This window comes from Cavia porcellus, unplaced genomic scaffold (assembly GCF_034190915.1).
Source record: "Cavia porcellus strain 051 isolate PalLab524CR breed Dunkin Hartley unplaced genomic scaffold, mCavPor4.1 scaffold_25, whole genome shotgun sequence".
Classification (NCBI taxonomy): Eukaryota; Metazoa; Chordata; class Mammalia; order Rodentia; family Caviidae; genus Cavia; species Cavia porcellus.
In genome coordinates this window covers 54,132,933-54,150,627 of record NW_026947508.1, presented here as the reverse complement: position 1 = coordinate 54,150,627, position 17,695 = coordinate 54,132,933, and the positions used below count along the sequence as shown (strand labels likewise).

The following is a 17,695-nucleotide window of genomic DNA, read 5'->3' as shown; positions in this document are numbered from 1 at the left end:
GTAGGCTTGAAAGGTCAGATGTTTTTGAGATAAAGATGCCCAAGCTCACTCCAGATGGGAGGCATATTCGGTTCCTATGTCTTATATTATGTTTATCAAACAAGTTGCATCAGTCTTTCGGATCCTGCAAAATCTTCCTAGATTATCTTTGGGAATATCAGTTTTCTTAGCTGAGCAGCATCTTAATTTTCAAAGGTGCAATGAGTTTATGACTTTTTTTTACATCTTCACAGGTATTTTCCTGTAAAGTAAAGGAAGGCTGCATCTGGGTGTACCAGACAGATGATGTCTTTTAAAAAGACCCAAACTGAGACACTGACTGAGCACTTCCTTCAGTTTGGATAGATGTCTATTCTATATTACAAGCTCCACACTGTGCAATGATGATGCACACACAGACACTCACACATATACAGCATGAACCTGTCATTTTCACATGAACTTGGAACACATATCTTTTGCCTTTGTATTCTCTGCACATATAGGTGCTCAGTACATCGTAGAACGGGTGCGTGTAAGGTAAGAGGCCAGTCAGTGGAGATGAAAGTGCAGAAGTGGAAGGGTGTGGTGCTGCGGGAGCAGAAGGAATACAGGGAAGTCCTGAGGTTCTCTAATAAAGCATTTTCTTTTTTATTTCTAAGACACAACACTAACTGCAACCTGTCATACATTAGACAAAGGAACAAGGAACTCAGTCATGGACATTCACATGCAAAGCTTTCTGTCCCTGCTAACAACACTGCATACACTGTGATTCCCTTGGCTCGAAACCCTCTCCCCTGCTTTGCTCAGTCAATGTCCCTCATGTCAGAAGCCTTTCTTGACCACCAAGACTCCACTCTGCAATCTTCTTGGGTGCATCTATGTGGCCTAAACAGCCAGTGACTTCTACAGATTGCCCCACTTTTTCATTGTTTAAAGGGGATGGGGAGAAGAGCTTAATAGAATAGGGAGAAGGGGGATGTGCTGTGACCAACCTGAGTACTAAGGCTGGCTATGACACATTTTGGCAAGATAACTGTATTAATTGCATTTCTTATTTTTATTCAAGTTTAATATGAAACCCTAAAAACAATGGTGCAGATTCTGAGAGCCCTAACTCAGAGCCTCTGGAACTATAGCTGTGGCAAGGGAGACTATGGGCAGTAACATTTACTACGGACTTAGCAGGTGGCCTGGCAAACAAGACTATCAAGGGATGTAAATTCGCAAATTGCATAGGCACAACTTCCAGCTGCCTGAACAAAATAGCAGGAGGACATTGTGCTATGCTGAGCGTGTTCAAGGCTGGCTCAGGCACAATGAGGGCTTTCAGCGGACTTTCCTGGGAGCAGCAAGGGCTTCCCGTGGTGATGCCTCTACAGAGGCCAGTGTGCTAGTTGCCCTGCTATGTTTTATCTTTTCTCTTTTTTTCTCTCTTCATTTTGTTTCTTCCAAACTTTGTAGCCCTTTGGCCTGCCTTCACATTCATGCAAGGACAGGGTGTTACTTACCATGCCCTTTAGAGTCAGATCTGCTAAGGGAGACCGGTTGCCATGGAAATCTGGCCAAACATGTAAATCAACAGTGAGGAAACCCACAGGCTGATCTTTCTTAATCAGATCCAGGTGACTGTTCAAATATGCATATACGCTCTGGCATCTGCAAGAAAAGTGGGTTTTGTTTTTATAAAAGGGTTAGGGTCAGGAGGCAATTGTTCTATAGGGAAAAAAACTGTGCTTCCAATGAGACCTGGGAAAGTAAGCAGCAAAGAAAGTAACCCTAGAGAAGCCAGCCTACTGCACTTCCAGATCATACTCTGTCATTAAATCCTACTGGGAAACAAAAGATCTGGAGTCAGGAGACCACATCTGGGAAAGGCTTTACTCCTGAGAGGTAGTAACTATGAAAAACTTATTCAAACCTTTGAAACTACCCTCTTGTTATCTATAAAAATATATAGCAAAATACCTCAGTTATGAAGATCAAAGAAGATTGTGTAAGATGCGACATTCTAGGAACTGCATAGAGTACAGCACAAATTAAATTTTTAACTAACATCCATCTTCCTCATGTAATGATGACAAATGGAAACAAATATATGATTCTGAATTCAAATAGGAACTTGGTAAAGTGACTGGATGTCATGAATGCAGCTTGAATGAGGAGTTAAGAGACTTGATTTCTATCCCTAACACATGCCACGACATTATATAAGTTGTTTCTCCTTTTTAAACCTTAGTTTCTTCACGTGAAGAATGTAGGAACTAGATTAGCTCCCTCACTCTTCCTGTGAGAGGAAGACAGAAGATGATGGGCTTAGGAGTCAGGACAGTGCCACATCCAGATCTTGGACCTGCTTATCCTGCAGGGTCATACATTAACCTCTCAGAATCCAACTGGCCCATTCATAAAATTATTGTAATGATAATTAGCTGGTTGGGTTAAATCTTACTACCTGGCACACAAAGTGAAGTTGGTTAGCTTTGTCGTTTCTAAAGGTGATGCCTTCCAAAGCTCTCAATTAAGGAGCTAAAAGAAAATGGGAATATCAGCAGTCAGCCACTTCAGAATAGCATCACTGCTCTTAAAGTTACTGAAAAAAAAATAAAAAAAGTGCATGTCTATAAATCTTTTCATTATGCTTCTCAGGGAATGTAAGAGTGGGACATTTGGTTTCAGACATCTGAGTCAATAAGAACCCACAGGCCTAATTATTATTGATTTGTCAGTGTGTCATTTATTGTGGGTCCTTTCAAATAGCAAGATTCATTTGGCCTCGAGGTATATGGTCACTTGTGCTCTAATGAGATCCCTGTGGGATGGGACATATGCTTACCCCTTTGACTCCTCATCTCTGCAGCTGTGTGTTTATTTTTTAGAATCTGCCATTCCTCTAAATGTTTTTTCCACCATACCTTACCATGTGTGCTGAATATATCATTCAAAATAAAATGCACTCGGAAGACATAAAATAACTAATGTATATCATCATTCATGTAATTTTAATCTTACATGATACCTTTTTGGTCTGACTTTGTGTCATTTTGATTTTGTATGTTTTATCAATCCCCCCCAAATGGCAGTCTTCCCTCCTTTAAGTGGGGAGTCACATGGTGACTATAATCTCAACTAGATCATTCTCTCCTTCCTCATGAACTCCAGGATCACATATCCTATTTCAGAGGGACACATTCATGCTGTGAAAGTCCTGTTGGTATGAGGAAGACTTTTGGGAGATGGAGAAGAAGATCAAGGAGGATGAGGAGGGGAGAGTAAAAGATCAAAACACGTAAGACATTATGTATCTATATAAATAAATATGTGTGTCTGTATACTAACTCCCCAAAATGAATGGAACTATTATGTATCTCAAATATATACTAATCTAATGCATAAATAAATTCTAAACATTCATAAAGTGACTTCACCATATACCAGCTGGGTAAGTATAGAAAACCTCTCTGAAACTATTTCACTATTTTTCAATTGAGGTTAATACTCTCTACCTTAGAGGGTGCTAAGAAGATTAAACACAGAGCTATGAGATGATTGACAAACAGATCCCTCTCCTTTGCCATTATAGAAAATTTACCTTTAGCTTTAAAAGAACACAAGTCAGGGGAGATTTTTATTCAAAAAGACTATTGTCTGCAATCTTAAATGCAGACAGAATCTCTAAGTTTCCCCTCTATCTCCGTCTCTATAAATAATTTAATTCTTTGAATTTGTAGTCTACCCAGAAGTACTTTTAAATTGAAACCTGAATATGTTTACGACAAAAGACATTTATATCCTTTCTACAGGCAAAAGAAAGTCCTGGAAAAGAGGCTCCCACACTCCATTGCTTATTTCTAAATTCAATGCAATGTGTATTCTGCTGGCTCTATTCTACAGAAACACTCCATTGTAACCCCAGTGGACCACGCTTTGCATTTTATACTACTTGCCTACTTCTTTCTTACTAGCTCCTTTCTTTGTGTCCAGAATTCTACTCTCTTGAATTTTCTACCTCGTGATCAGCTGATCTATTCCTCTGCTTGTCCCTTGTATATCTGAGTTGTTCTAGAGACCTGTTCTACGCCCATTTTACTCTTTATGCTCCCTTTAACGATCCCTCCATTCTCTCATGTCTCCAGTTACCATCTAATGCTGAAGATTTTCCAATATTCATGCATATCTTTAGTTCACTCCCTTCTCTGGAGTTCCAGCATAAGTATCCAAGCATCATCACAGGCTTCTTCATAGATGTTCAAAGGCAACCAAACTGGAATATCTCATATCACATACATCACCTTTTGTGATAGTCTTGCTTCCCTCTCTGTGCTCCTTGGATTAATCAAGGCAAATATCATTTGAGCAGTTGTTTAAATAACCAGAGTAGGGACAGTGTCAGAGAAAGCACCATTTCTGACTTTTCTCCTGTATCCCCAATTTAATCTTGTATCAGGTCTTGATTCCTTCCTCTAAACATTCCTGAAACTATCACACTTTTCTTCAGCTTAGTAAACTGTGCTACTATACTCGAGCCACCTTCCAGTGCCTTGGTTTGAGTCTTGGTCTCTGTGTTGGTCAATTTTCTCATCACTGACACCCACCACTTACAGGAGGAAAAGTTTATTTTGGCTGATTGTTTTAGAGTTTCAGTCCAAAGCTGGCTGACTGGATCCAACACAGAAATGGCACAATAAAAGTGTGTGGCAGAGGAAAACTGTCTACTGAATGGCAGCCAGGAAATAGAGACCAGGAAGAGCTGAGGACAAGAATACAGCCTTTCCGATGATGCCTTAGCGGACCATCCCTCACCAGGCTCCACCATCTCCTAACACAACCAGTGATGAACTCATCAGTGAATCAATTCGCTGGTCAATTCCTAATCAGGAGATCCCATGAGATCTTTGAAGGGCATTTTAGATCTAAACTATAACAGTCTCCAAATATATCTCCCTGCTCGAAATCTTGCCACCACCAAACAGGCTTACTGCACTTCTTTCTAAATGACTTTTCAAGAGATCACTCTGTTTGTGACTCCTGCTCTATCGGAACTCCTACAGTGGCTCCTCCCATATGCCCTTAGGATAAAGGGCAAGCTCCTTTTTATTTTATGTTTTAAATTTATTTTAAAGATAGTAAAATTCAACAAAGCAAGACAGAACACAACCAATCAAGACAGTGCAATGAAACTAGTACAACACTTCAGAGCAGGATAACAATAATAGGTACCACAGTATATCTTACTATCTTCAGAATAGTTGTCCATTCAATCAGCTATAGCAAAATCAAACCAAAAACAGAAAACTATAAAAGCAATCAAAACAGAATACTGAATAGAGCAAAACAACCAGAACAAAGCAAAACAGTGAAAACAGTATTGTCCTTCAAAGACAAGCTAGAAGGGATCCTCCATATTTGCTATATTGCATACTGTCATTTTCCCAAGAGATGCTCAGACCTCTGGCCCCAGGTCAGCATAATCAACCAAACAATACAAGCATTTAGTTGCTTTATGTATCTTAGTTGCTTTATATCAACTCAGGCTGACCTTGAAACCATTCAGCTGCTAAAGGGCAGGGGGCATGGGACCTTTGATTCTCAGCCTGTGTGCTGGTAGCTCACAGAGACACTGACTTATACTCTCCTTCACATGCTCACAGCTTACACCACTTACCAGGAAGGCTGGCTTGTTGCTTTCTTGGTCGGTGCCCCAAGTTCCAACATGGCTGGTTCTCGGGAGATGCTAGCTTGTTCTCCGCCTGGCACGTGTGCAGCTCACTTGTGTCATTTACCAGAAGGATGGCTCATTGCTTTCTTGCTCAGTCCCCCAAGTTCTTGGGGTACACTGACTTGTTCTCCCAAAGGGCAAGGTTCTACAAGACATTCTCAGCTAGCTTATGCTGTTCTGCTGGAATATTCTCTACCTCCCTCTCCTTACCCCTACACCTTCTCTGCTGTCACCATGAAAATCTAGTTTGTATTCTCGTATACACACATGTGACCTCTGAATGTTCACCCATTCTGCTCCCTTTATGTGGGTCCTCTTCCTTGCACAATTTACCTACCCTGTGTCATTCGCCAGTCTAGACTCAGGCCTCTCTGATGCTGAACTTCGCTGGCTTCCCTGAACACAGCCCTCTCAACTCCATTACTTGTCTCTCCAGTGAGGTCTCATGGAAGGAAGCGGGTGATCCTGGCACTACTGAGCACCTTCACAGGGAACTGCTACCTGTCCTCATTCCCTTTGCCTATGACCTGACAGTCTGTGAGTAGGAGACTACTGAAATGACACAGAGCACACCGTGCACCTGTTGGAAATGCAGTAATAGCTAAATGGCTTCTCTGCATAGATGATCCGGACCCCGCCCTGTCTCCAGGCTCATGTAACCTAACAGCCTGGGCCTCATATTCATTCCTCGGCCTTCTTTGCACATTCACAGCTGCCATTTCCTCATCAAGAGCGGGCCTTCTTTCCACTCTCCACATGGTTATACCCCTTACCCCCCGGATCTTAACGGCATAATGTCAGGGGATGCTTTTTAGGTATTGAGTCAGGGGAGCCCTCACCAGTGGAAAGTCATTTAAAATCCGGGGGGTAAGGAACACTGTAATAGTATCGGAGATCTGGCATATAGGAGATGAGTATATTGTAAGAAATTGATCCTTATTCAGATTATGGGAATCACAAAAACAAAAACTTTGAGAAATAAATCAGATCAAGAAGAATGAGTTGTCATAGGGGAAACACAGAAAAATCCAGAGAAAGTGGTTAAAAAGAAAGATGGGTTGAGAAGAAAACTTTGAGTTAGTGAAACAAAGAGAAATCTAAAGGACCTGAACCCAGTGAGCTCACAAAATGAGATGACCACTGCCAAGAGGGGCCTCTGCAAATAAACTAAGAACAGACATGCTTCTCTGTGTTAAGTTTCCTGCCCAGCTTCCTGGGAGCTTGCTGAGGGACACTTGGGGCCCTTGTTGTTCCCATTTCTCTGTTTCCACCTCCTTTCCACTTCCCTACAATGGTCTAGCTCATTTTCCACAGAGCAATCTAAGTAATCTAGTTAAAATATAAATCTGATCATGTCTCTCTCCTGCTCAAAAGCTGAAACCTTGGGACCAGTAGTATAGTTCAGTGCCTAGAATGTGCCAGGCACTGGGTTCAAATACCAGCAACAGAAAATAAATAAAGAAACTAAAGAAACAAAGAAACTAAAACCTTGAGTAAAATCCAACATGTGTTTCATTATCTCCAGGGTCCCGCATGGCGTGGCCCCAAGTTAACTTCCAGCACTCATCTTAACACGTCTGGCTACTGTGACCTTTAAAGTGCTCCTCAGGTCTACCCAGCTGGCCACTGGCTTCAGGCTTGTGGACTTGATGCTCCTTTCATCTGGAGCACCTTCCCCTAAGAATCATGGCTTGTTCCTTCCCTCCACTCAAAGTTCCAGGTCAGTGTCACCCCAGAAAGGACAGTATCCTCACAGGAGAGTTCCCAACTGTCACCTCAAAACCTTTTGTGCTACATTTCTTTACTTATCTTTCTTTTCCTTAGAACATTTATCAAGTTTGTTCTATGCATGTACATCTACGTGTGTGTGATATATATACATATATATACCACGAACTTTCTTTACTTTGTTCACTATTGTGTCATAAATGCTCAAAAGACATTCTTCAGATCAGAAAATCGGAGCTCAGTCTTGGCTCTGCTGCCAACTTTGCGCTCAGCTATGGCAGATTATGTTAACTTCTCCTCCTCAGTGATCTCCTGATGTTATGAGAACTTCATTCTGAGACACTGCTAGTTAAGGTTCTATGAGAACACACACACACACACACACACACACACACACACACACACACAGACCTGGAATTACAAACAATATAAATCAATTGCTAGCCATGGAGTGAAATGTTTACATATTTGGCTCCATGTAAAGAGACATTGTGGTTGCCAGGCACATGTATGGGTACAACTAGTTATTGTTTACTTAATTTATAAGTTTACAAGACATTTCCATTCAGAGATTGGACCTAAAAGCATCATGATAAATCAAGAGGGTAAAATACATAATCTGTTTATCAACACTTGTTTCCACAGTTTTTAAACAGGATTTTTCTGATGTTAAGCTCTAAAATAGAGGTGAGTTGTACTGATGCTTTCAGAAAGACCCCACACAGTCAAACAGGCATATTGCTCCTGGTTCCAAGGGATCTGTGATCCCTTTCAAATAGCCAGCTTTACTTGAACAGCTATGCTTATTTCACGCCAGAACTTAAAGGGGCTTATCTTAGAATGCTGTATTCATATTTCTGCTATGATATAGATGCATTTTCCTTGGCATGATGATCAAATGAAGATTGGAAGAGAACTAATATTTACAGAATGAGTATCTGGTCTAAAGATAAAATTTGAAAATCATCAAAATATAAAAAGATATGCAGTAAAGAACATAGTTGGAATCACTTTGGAAAAGACACAAGGTGATTCAGGATCCTGGTGGTGATGACCTCAATGTTGATGGACAAAAAATAAATATCATGAGCTTCAAAAAAAGGAGGAGTCAGAGATGACAAGGAGAAAACTGGGAGAGGGAGACACTCTGGAGAGCCAAACAAAGACCACGAACTTTCTTTACTTTGTTCAGCATTAAGAGGACACAAGAGTGATCACTGGTGCCACATGCTGTTGGGAGCTGAAGGAGATTTAAGGTAATCTACAGATGCAGTGAAGTACAGGTCACTGTAAGCTACATATGCAATGCTGCGAGGACTGACAGCAATGGGATTCACATGGGCAAAGGAGTGTAGACTGAGGAAATGGAGCACAGGTAATGTTTTAGAGAAACTGAACTCAAGGGAAGGAAAAACACAAGTATGTATCTGTATGTGAGTTAGAAATTGTATGTATCTGTATGTGAGTTAGAAATTTAGGATTTAAATGCAGTTTTGACTCCAGGATTAAATTACATAAGTAATCTTATGGATTATTTTATGTTGCAGTTTTGCAGCTTGCGTGTGAATCCATAAACTTACCCTTCTTTTCTAGTTTCAATAAAAACTTCCTAAATGAAGCTCATTTATAGAAGAAAGTTATGAAAGTTGTGTTTCATTGCAAATCTACCTCTCTTTAGGTTTGTGAGAATTGTTCTCCTTTTGTCTGCTTTCATCCTTATCACATCTTCAAATGAGATAAACAATTCAGAATTATTGTGATTTCACGAGTGCAGAAACTAAGCCATTGAGACGTTCATGAGAAAATTGGCATAGAGACCAAAATTTCTAACTCCCAGCACACTGTTCTTGCTCTTCCTCATACTTTTCCTTAGAAGGCAGGAATATTACAGATGACTGAGATCTGCTTAGCCTTGAAATAACTACCACCAAACTACCTCCTCCTTTACTACCATTAGTTTTTAAAATTTTTTTTTATTTAAAGAGAAACAAAACAGTAAAAGGGTACAAGTAATACAGAATTTCAAAAAAATAAACAGTAAGAAATCACTAATTAATAGATTACATATTGTCATCTTAGAAATAGTTATTCAAATTACAAAATTAAAGCATACAAACTGGATATTCAAACAGTGAGACTGCAAACAGTTCTGTTCAGTGATCCAACAAAAACTTAGTAATATGGTTTTCTATCTTACACACTTAAATATACATGCAGTTATATCCTTTAGAGAACTTTCTTTTCCTCTCTTTTTTATAATAACAGTTACACATTTTGAGTTTTATTACTCCCACAGTTCTTATTACTTTTTTTGAAGAGAATAAAACCAAATGTGATAAAACAAAACAGAGTTAGAACAGAAGGATGGATACAGTACATGATGTAAAAACAGAATACCAGGTGATTAACAATGGTTACCATAATGCCTCTTGCTATCTTAAAAAGAGTCGCCTACATCATCAGATATAATAGAATTGAACAAAATAGTACAGAACAAAACCAATAAAACTAAAACATTGGAAACCTTAGAGGACTTCAATAATAGTCAAACCATAATGGGAATCATAGTGAATCTTATTGCCTTCAAAGTAAGTTGCCTATACCCTCAAACTTGATATTATCAAACAAAACGGAATGGAGTAAAATCAGTCAAAATAAGATGGTGAGAGCAATACAGGGGTTCAAATCAAGTTAGTAGGAAATCAAAAAGTTACTATAATATATCCTGCTATTTTTAATTTATTTTTCCCTTTATTAAAAAATAATTTAAAAAATTATTTTTTTAAAAAAAGGAAAAAAAAAGGGGAGATTGAGATAAAAGCAGACATAACAATGAAACAACACAGGTCAGAACAATTTAAGCAACATAGTGCTTCACTACCAGATAACCTGACAAAATAGTAGTTACCATAGTGTCTCTTTCCTTGAAATATTTGAGTCTAACTTTGTATAGTATAGCATCAAACATATCAAGACAGTGTGAAACCATTCAAGAGAATGAAAGTATTACAGGGTATTTAGAACCAGCTAACAGAAAACAAACAACGGTTTCTTTATTATCTCTTTGCCTATAAAAAATTTTGTTTATTCTATCACATATAATAAAATCCAATAAGATACAACATGATAAAACCAGTGGAGACAGAACAACAGCCTGATGGGTCTTCAAAACAAGATGATATTAAATCAGCACTAGCTATTATGATGTCTTGTTTTCTTCAAAATAGCTGTTCATACTATCACAGACAATAAAATCAAACAACCCAGAATAAAACCATTCCAATTAATGAGTGAAAACATTATATGGCTTCAAACCAATATACTGGGGAATCATGATTACCACATACTTTTATGTATTCTTATCGTTTCTTATACTATGGAAACTATTTGGTACTTATACATGTGAGTTTGATTTATTTCACTTATGAGTATGGTCTCAAGCTATGCCCATTTATTTACAAATATCTCAATGTGATCCTTCTTTATAGCTGAGTGGTACTCCATTGTATAAAAATACCACAACTTTTTTATCCATTCCTCAGTTGATGGACACTTAGGTTTAGTTTTAAGAATAGAATTAGTTGTCATCATTGTCATAACTGAGCATACAAAGCTGTGTCAAATATATTACCTCACAAAATTAAAAATATATGTTCACAGGCACTTTGGGCTGATTGTTCAATACTATGTCACAAGGATATATTTTCCTGCTGTTAGTTGAATTCAGATCTCTAAACTCCTAATCTACATTCTTTTTTGGGGGGGGTTGGTGCTTTATGAATGTTGGGTCCCTTTAGGAAAGTGATGAAAGTTATGGCCCCCTTTCACAGAAATCCACGTACAAGTCTGTAATAAAAAAAAAAAAAACCTAGTGCATAATTTCAAGGGATTCACTGATGATTTGAAATTAGGAATTCATGTTCTAGGTTATCCTATCACTAAAACAATTAAAGTGCCAGTTAATGAGGGGGCATGGCAGGACATGACAGAAGGACCACAACATCCATGGTCACAACACTGTATTTAGAAACTTCTGACAGCACCCTGTCTGTACTCTAGTGCAGCAAACAATGTAGTTCACTTTGTGCAGTGGGTGCCTCTTGTAGGAAACAGAAATGTCTAGTATAGGTAACTACAACCTCCCAGCAGTAAGTTCTATTGCTCCAATTGTTAGTGAACACCCCTTACACTTGACAATTACTGCTATATGCCAGCCACTATTCTAACTCATTCAGTTCTCTCAATAAACATATAAGGGGTTTACATTGAGGGATTAAGACACTATGCACTTCCCAGAGTCTCACCACTAGGAAGGGGTACAGGTGACACAGGAAATTGGTCACTTGCTTTTTTGACCAAAAGTATTATCATTATTTTTCTTGCAAAGTACAACAACTTAGCATATTTATCATGACATTCTCTTATTTTTTTTAATATTTTTATTTCAAAATAATGTTAGATTTATACAAAATTGGCTAAAATAGTACTTTTCTCTTGCTCATCATCTAAGAAATTACAAAATTGTTTTTATGTATTTTTTGTTTTTTGAGGCAGGGTCTCACTATGTGGTTCGGGCTGCTCTTGAACTCACTGTCTGGACCAGGCTGGGCTTAAATTCACAATGAGCATCCTGCCTCAGCCTCCCAAGTGGAAGGATTTGAGTTCTGCACCATCTCACTCAGCAATAAATTACAATACTGTTAACTAATCTGTTGACACATTTTGAGTTTCCTCTAATAGGACCCCTTTTTCTGGTCCATGATACAATTCTAACCATGGGTTGTTTTTAGGTGTAGCATTTCTCCTTATTCTTTTCCAATCTAAGACAGTTTTTCAGTATTTAAGTTTTATAATTTTATTTCAGGCACATTGGTTAAAAATTTTATAGATTGTTCTTTAACTGGATTTGTCTGGTATTCTCTTGAGTTTGTACTGAGGTTACCTATTTTTGGCAAGAACATCACAAAACTCATGCTGTGTTCATCCTGGTGGGCCACAGAGGTTGGTACATGATATCTGGTTATCCTATTGCTGGTGCACACTCTGAACACTTGGGTAGGGTGCTGTCTGCCAGGCTTCCACTGTAAACTGACTAGTTTTCCTTTCATTTTACTACGTATCTTATAGTAAGATCCTTTGGGGCTATGTAAATATCCTCTTTTTCATTATAATTTTACCTACTAATTGTTACAGTCATGAATGATTCTTGTCTAAAACAATTTTTTTTTATCGGTACCGGGGATCGAACTCATGACCGTGTGCTTGCAAGGCAGGCACTTATGCACTGAGCTAAATCCCCAGCCTGTCTGAAACAATTATTATTGTAGTATTTGTCTGATAATAATTCACTATTTCCAATATTTCCATTATTTGTCTACATTTATCAATTCTAAATCTACGTTCCAGAAGAAACTTAGGAAAGATCAGTGCTTTCTTCCTACTTAAGTATTTCTACAGTTAATGACATATCTTTTTGAATTTATGGAGTTGATACTTAATATTTTTTTAAATCAACTTGGGCTCTGTGGCAGTTAAACGATTCTTAAAGCTGGCCTCTGTGTAACCTGATAGCTGCTTTTGCTTCTGGCACCATGGAGTGTTCACATATTTTCCCAGCCTGGAAGCCAATGTGGCTCTAAGGAGGACTGATTACTTTGGGAGAACAGGACTGAGAAACCAACCCTCGGTGTAAGTGTGTACCTGGGCCTAGGCCATCCTAGAGGAGATATCTAAGGAGTGGATGTATATCTATTCATACACGAATACAGAAAGCTATTTGTATTTCTATTTTTACCCACTAAATATATGTTAAAAACTACAAGTTGATACCGATGCTTTGGACTTCCTCAAGTGCCAGAAAGTTCACTGTGACTTTATTTATGAGAAACTGTTGGGAGCCGCAGCCCCGAGCCCGGTCGCCTCACTTGGTGGACGTGAGGCCTGTAGTAAAGAGCAAAGCCTGAGGTAGATTACCCCTCCCATCGAGCACGTTAGTTTCCTGCTTACCGCGTAAGCAACCCGCTCAACAATATAGTCTGCCTGGCAACTGATGATGTTAGCCAATCAGCTTGCCTTGCTTACTTTAACATGATTGGACACTGTATCCGTATATATACTGGTGCCACCCCTGGGGGGGAAGGAGAAGCCCGGAAGTAGAAGCCCAGAAGGAGCCGCGGAGAGCGGACCGGTAGAGGCTTCGGAGCGAAGCCCGGAAGGAGCCGCGGGGAGCGGACCAGAGGAGGCTTCGGCTGGGAGCGATCCCAGGGCAGGCTGTACGGAGAAGAAAAATAAAAAGAAAAGGTTGTCCACTGCCAGACTTTGTCGTGTGTCCTTCCTGCCGGCCGGGAGCGGACATCGACATTTGGTGGCCTGTACGGGGACTGATCACCCCCGAGACGTGACAGCGGACAACGCTCCAGTACAGAGCTGCGAGACAGGTGAGTTGGGGATAAGCCTGGGCTCTGGGTGGCGCGCACCTACAGGGCTTTTAGACTCCCCTCAGGCTCACGCGTAAGTGGCGGATTCCTTGGGCCTCACGCGGTGAGTAACATATTAAAAAATGGGAAACATGCTAGGTAGTAACATTAAGAGCGAGGGTGGTTGTGGAGAAAGCTCTCAAGAGCTTACAAAAGTACGCAGGGTATTTGAGCAGGCCCAGTCAGGGAGCTCCCGAGAGGGGCCCGTTAAGGGGAACAAAGATGCTAAGGAGAAGGACGGGGCTCTAGCCTCGGAGTCGTCTGACTCCGAGGACGAGGGAAAGTTGAATGGCAAGGAGGCCAAAGAGACCAGCTGTCAGGAGCCCAAGTCGCTCGATAAGGAGTCACAGGGTTCTTTTCCAGCGTTGCGCCGCGAATTGCGCTCTGCTCAACCTGGTCTGCGGAGGAGTAGAGAGCTCCTGAGCGCTCCCCGGCGCGAGAGGGAGGCGATCCCTCGCCACGGGGCGGCCGCCTGGGGGCTCCCTCCCCTTTCGCCAGAACAGGAAGTGATGCACGGGCCCCCATTTTCCGCCCAATCACGGCCGCCGTCTTATGCTCCGCCGCCGGCGGGTCGGTATTTTTACAGGCGGCTTTGGCAGGGGGGACGCTTGTCTCATGAGGTACATCCACCTGGGATAGATAGTGGCCCCTACGGGATATTTCCTGTACAAGTAGCTATGGGCCAGGGACGCAATGTATGGGAGCCTTTTGAGATAAAGCAGATTAGAGAACTTAAAAATGCAGTTACAACCTTTGGGCCGACTGCGCCTTACACCATTGCCATGCTGGAGAATCTGTCTTCTGGGCCCCTCACCCCCGTGGACTGGATTCAGCTGGCAAAGGCGTGTCTGCCCTCGGGCAGTTACCTGGATTGGCGAGCCTGGTACGCAGAGTTCTCTGCAGAGCAGGCTGAGAGAAACGCCAATCGGGGAAACCGGGGGTGGAACAAAGAAATGCTTATGGGAGAAGGTCGGCACGCTGATGATCAGACTCAGTTCCCCGGCGCTGTCTATGAACAAATCAATGCCATAGGGCTCCGCGCCTGGAAGCAGATAAGTGGTGCCGGAACAGCCTCCTTGTGTCTTTCAAAAATAATTCAGGGTACCACAGAGCCATTTGTTGACTTTGTGGCCCAAATGCAAGATGCTGCCGATAAGATATTCTCTGATCCGGGAGTGGCTCGACCGCTGGTAAGGCAGCTGATTTTCGAGCAATGTACAAAGGAGTGCAAGGCAGCGATAGCTCCTCATAAGAACAAGGACCTCAACGCCTGGATTAGGATATGCAGAGAGATAGGGGGGCCGCTCTCCAACTCGGGAGTGGCTGCTCTCCTGGCCGCGGCTGTACAGCAGAGGGGACCTCGCGGGTCAGGAGGGGAATGTAAGGCTAAAGGGTGTTTTGCCTGCGGGGAGCCAGGACACATTAAACGTCATTGCCCAAACAATACAGATGCTAGGCCTCGCCCTAGGAATGAAGAACCATATGTTTGTGGGCGATACAAGAGGGGATCACACAAAGCTGAGGAGTGTAGGTCGGTCTTTGATGCTCAGGGCAACCGTATTTGTGGACGAGATGCTAGAGGGCCAAAAAACGGCCAGAGGGGGCCCCCTTCACAGGCGGGCCCCCGCCCCAGAGACAGGACAGCTCAGGATGGCAGCCTTCAACAAGGGCCACCCCCGGGTCAGCAGGTGTGGACCTCAGTGTCGCCTCCAGACTTATACAGAAGGTCACCATTAGGACGGATGGCATTAGGACCCTAAATGACATGCAAAAACTATTGGGAGACATTAATTGGATTAGGCCATATTTACATATACCAAATTCAGATCTCAAACCCCTGTTCGACCTTCTGAAGGGAGACCCAGATATAGCCTCCCACAGGAGGCTCACTCCTGAGGCAAGAGCTGCCTTACAGAGAGTGGAGGAAGCCTTTGGTGGGGCTCCCTTACACAGAATTGAACCAGGGCGACCCTTTGATGTCTGTTTGCTACAGACTAGTCTACAGCCCACAGCGGTGATTTGGCAGAAAGGACCACTACTGTGGATACACCCTAAGGTCTCACCTGCAAAAGTCATAGAGCATTACCCGGAGGCAGTCGCTTCATTGGCCCTTGAAGCGCATGATACAGCTGTCCAACATTTTGGCTCAGGACCACAAGCCATCCGAGTACCCTATACCGCCAGCCAGATCAAGACCCTGGCTGCCTGCATAGATACATGGGCCATTCTGAGATGTGTTTTCCATGGGGATATAAACAATCAATACCCTAAAGACCCTATCTTGTCATTTGTCACTCAGAACCCTATAATTTTTCCAAAGGTTACTGCCTCTGAGCCATTAGTCCCAGCAACTACAATATACACAGATGGCTCCAAGATGGGGATAGGCGCCTATGTGATCCTAGGCAAGCCCCCGGTTACCATACAATTTGAACCAGATCAGCCTCAGGTGGTGGAACTGCAGATCGTTAAAATGATTCTTGAACGGTTCTCAGAAGCCATTAATATTGTCTCCGATTCTAGGTATGTGGTCAATGCTATGCAAGTGCTTGAAACTGCCGGTTTAATTAGATCCACTTCCACAGTGGCTGGGCTGTTCCTGTCTATCCAGACATTGCTTCAGAACAGACACCATAAGGTCTTCACCACCCACATAAGAGCACATACATCCCTGCCAGGGCCTATGGCACAGGGGAATGCGGCTGCTGATACTGCCACTCGCCCGTTATGGATTTTTACCTTACTAACACCAATCGAGCGAGCCCGTGCCTTCCATGATAAGTTTCATGTCAATGCCAGGACACTAGCAAACCATTTCCATGTTTCCAGAGCAGATGCACGAGATATCGTGCGACTATGTGACTCCTGTGCCACATACAAACCTGCCATACCGATGGGAGTAAACCCTCGAGGTTTGATCCCTGGTGATGTTTGGCAGATGGACATCACACATATACAGGAGTTTGGAACTCTTAAATATGTTCATGTTTCCACAGACACCTGTTCTCACGTCATATTTGCAACAGCAGAAACAGGTGAAAAAGTGTCTAATGTGATCAATCATTGCCTGGCGGCTTGGGCCGCATGGGGCAAACCAAAAATATTAAAAACTGATAATGGACCAGCCTATATAGGCAAAGCCTTCAATGAGTTCTGCAAAATGATGGAGGTTCAATTAAAACATGGTATCCCATACAATCCCCAAGGTCAAGGAATCATTGAGAGGGCTCATAGAAGCCTCAAAGAAATTTTACAAAAACAAAAAGGGGGAGTAGGCCAAGGCCTGGCCCCAAAGGCACGATTATCCATGGCACTATTCACACACAATTTTTTAAATTTAAATAATGATAATCGCTCCCCAGCTGTGGAGCACTGCAACCCTTCCCCCAACCATAAAGGGTGGGTGAAGTGGAAAGATGTCCTGACAGGACAATGGATGGGCCCGGATCCAGTGGTCAGCTGGAACCGAGGCGCGGTTTGTGTTTTCCCACAGGAACCGGGACGAGAACCACTGTGGATACCGGAGAGACTGACACGGGCAACAAAGCCCTCGACTGAAGATCAGACCTGCCCTACCGGAGATCCATCACAGACCAACCAACAAGATGAATAGAAATAGCGGTAGCCCGAAATGGACAAGAAGATCCTCAGGCATATACATGGCTCGCTCGCCTAGCCTACGACCGAGTCTAGGGGCGGTGAGCTTCCCACACTCCTCCTCTAAAAAATTATGACATAGCTGGGTAGGAGAGTCAATGACGGGTAAGAGCGTACTCCCCCGGTGCGACTC

General features: G+C 42.1%; 1 protein-coding gene across 14 annotated transcripts in view; it reads right to left on the bottom strand.

The window, feature by feature from the left end:
- Fggy (FGGY carbohydrate kinase domain containing) overlaps nucleotides 1-17,695 on the bottom strand; it is a 511,054-nt gene that overhangs the window by 136,032 nt on the left and 357,327 nt on the right. For 13 of the 14 annotated variants that reach the window (XM_063236600.1, XM_013146222.3, XM_003464041.5 and 10 more), the window contains one exon: nucleotides 1,494-1,641. The exons of the other annotated variant lie outside the window; for it this stretch is intronic. In XM_063236600.1, the coding sequence (XP_063092670.1) occupies nucleotides 1,494-1,641 (148 nt within the window). The remainder of the gene's footprint in view (nucleotides 1-1,493; nucleotides 1,642-17,695) is intronic. 14 annotated transcript variants of the gene reach the window in all.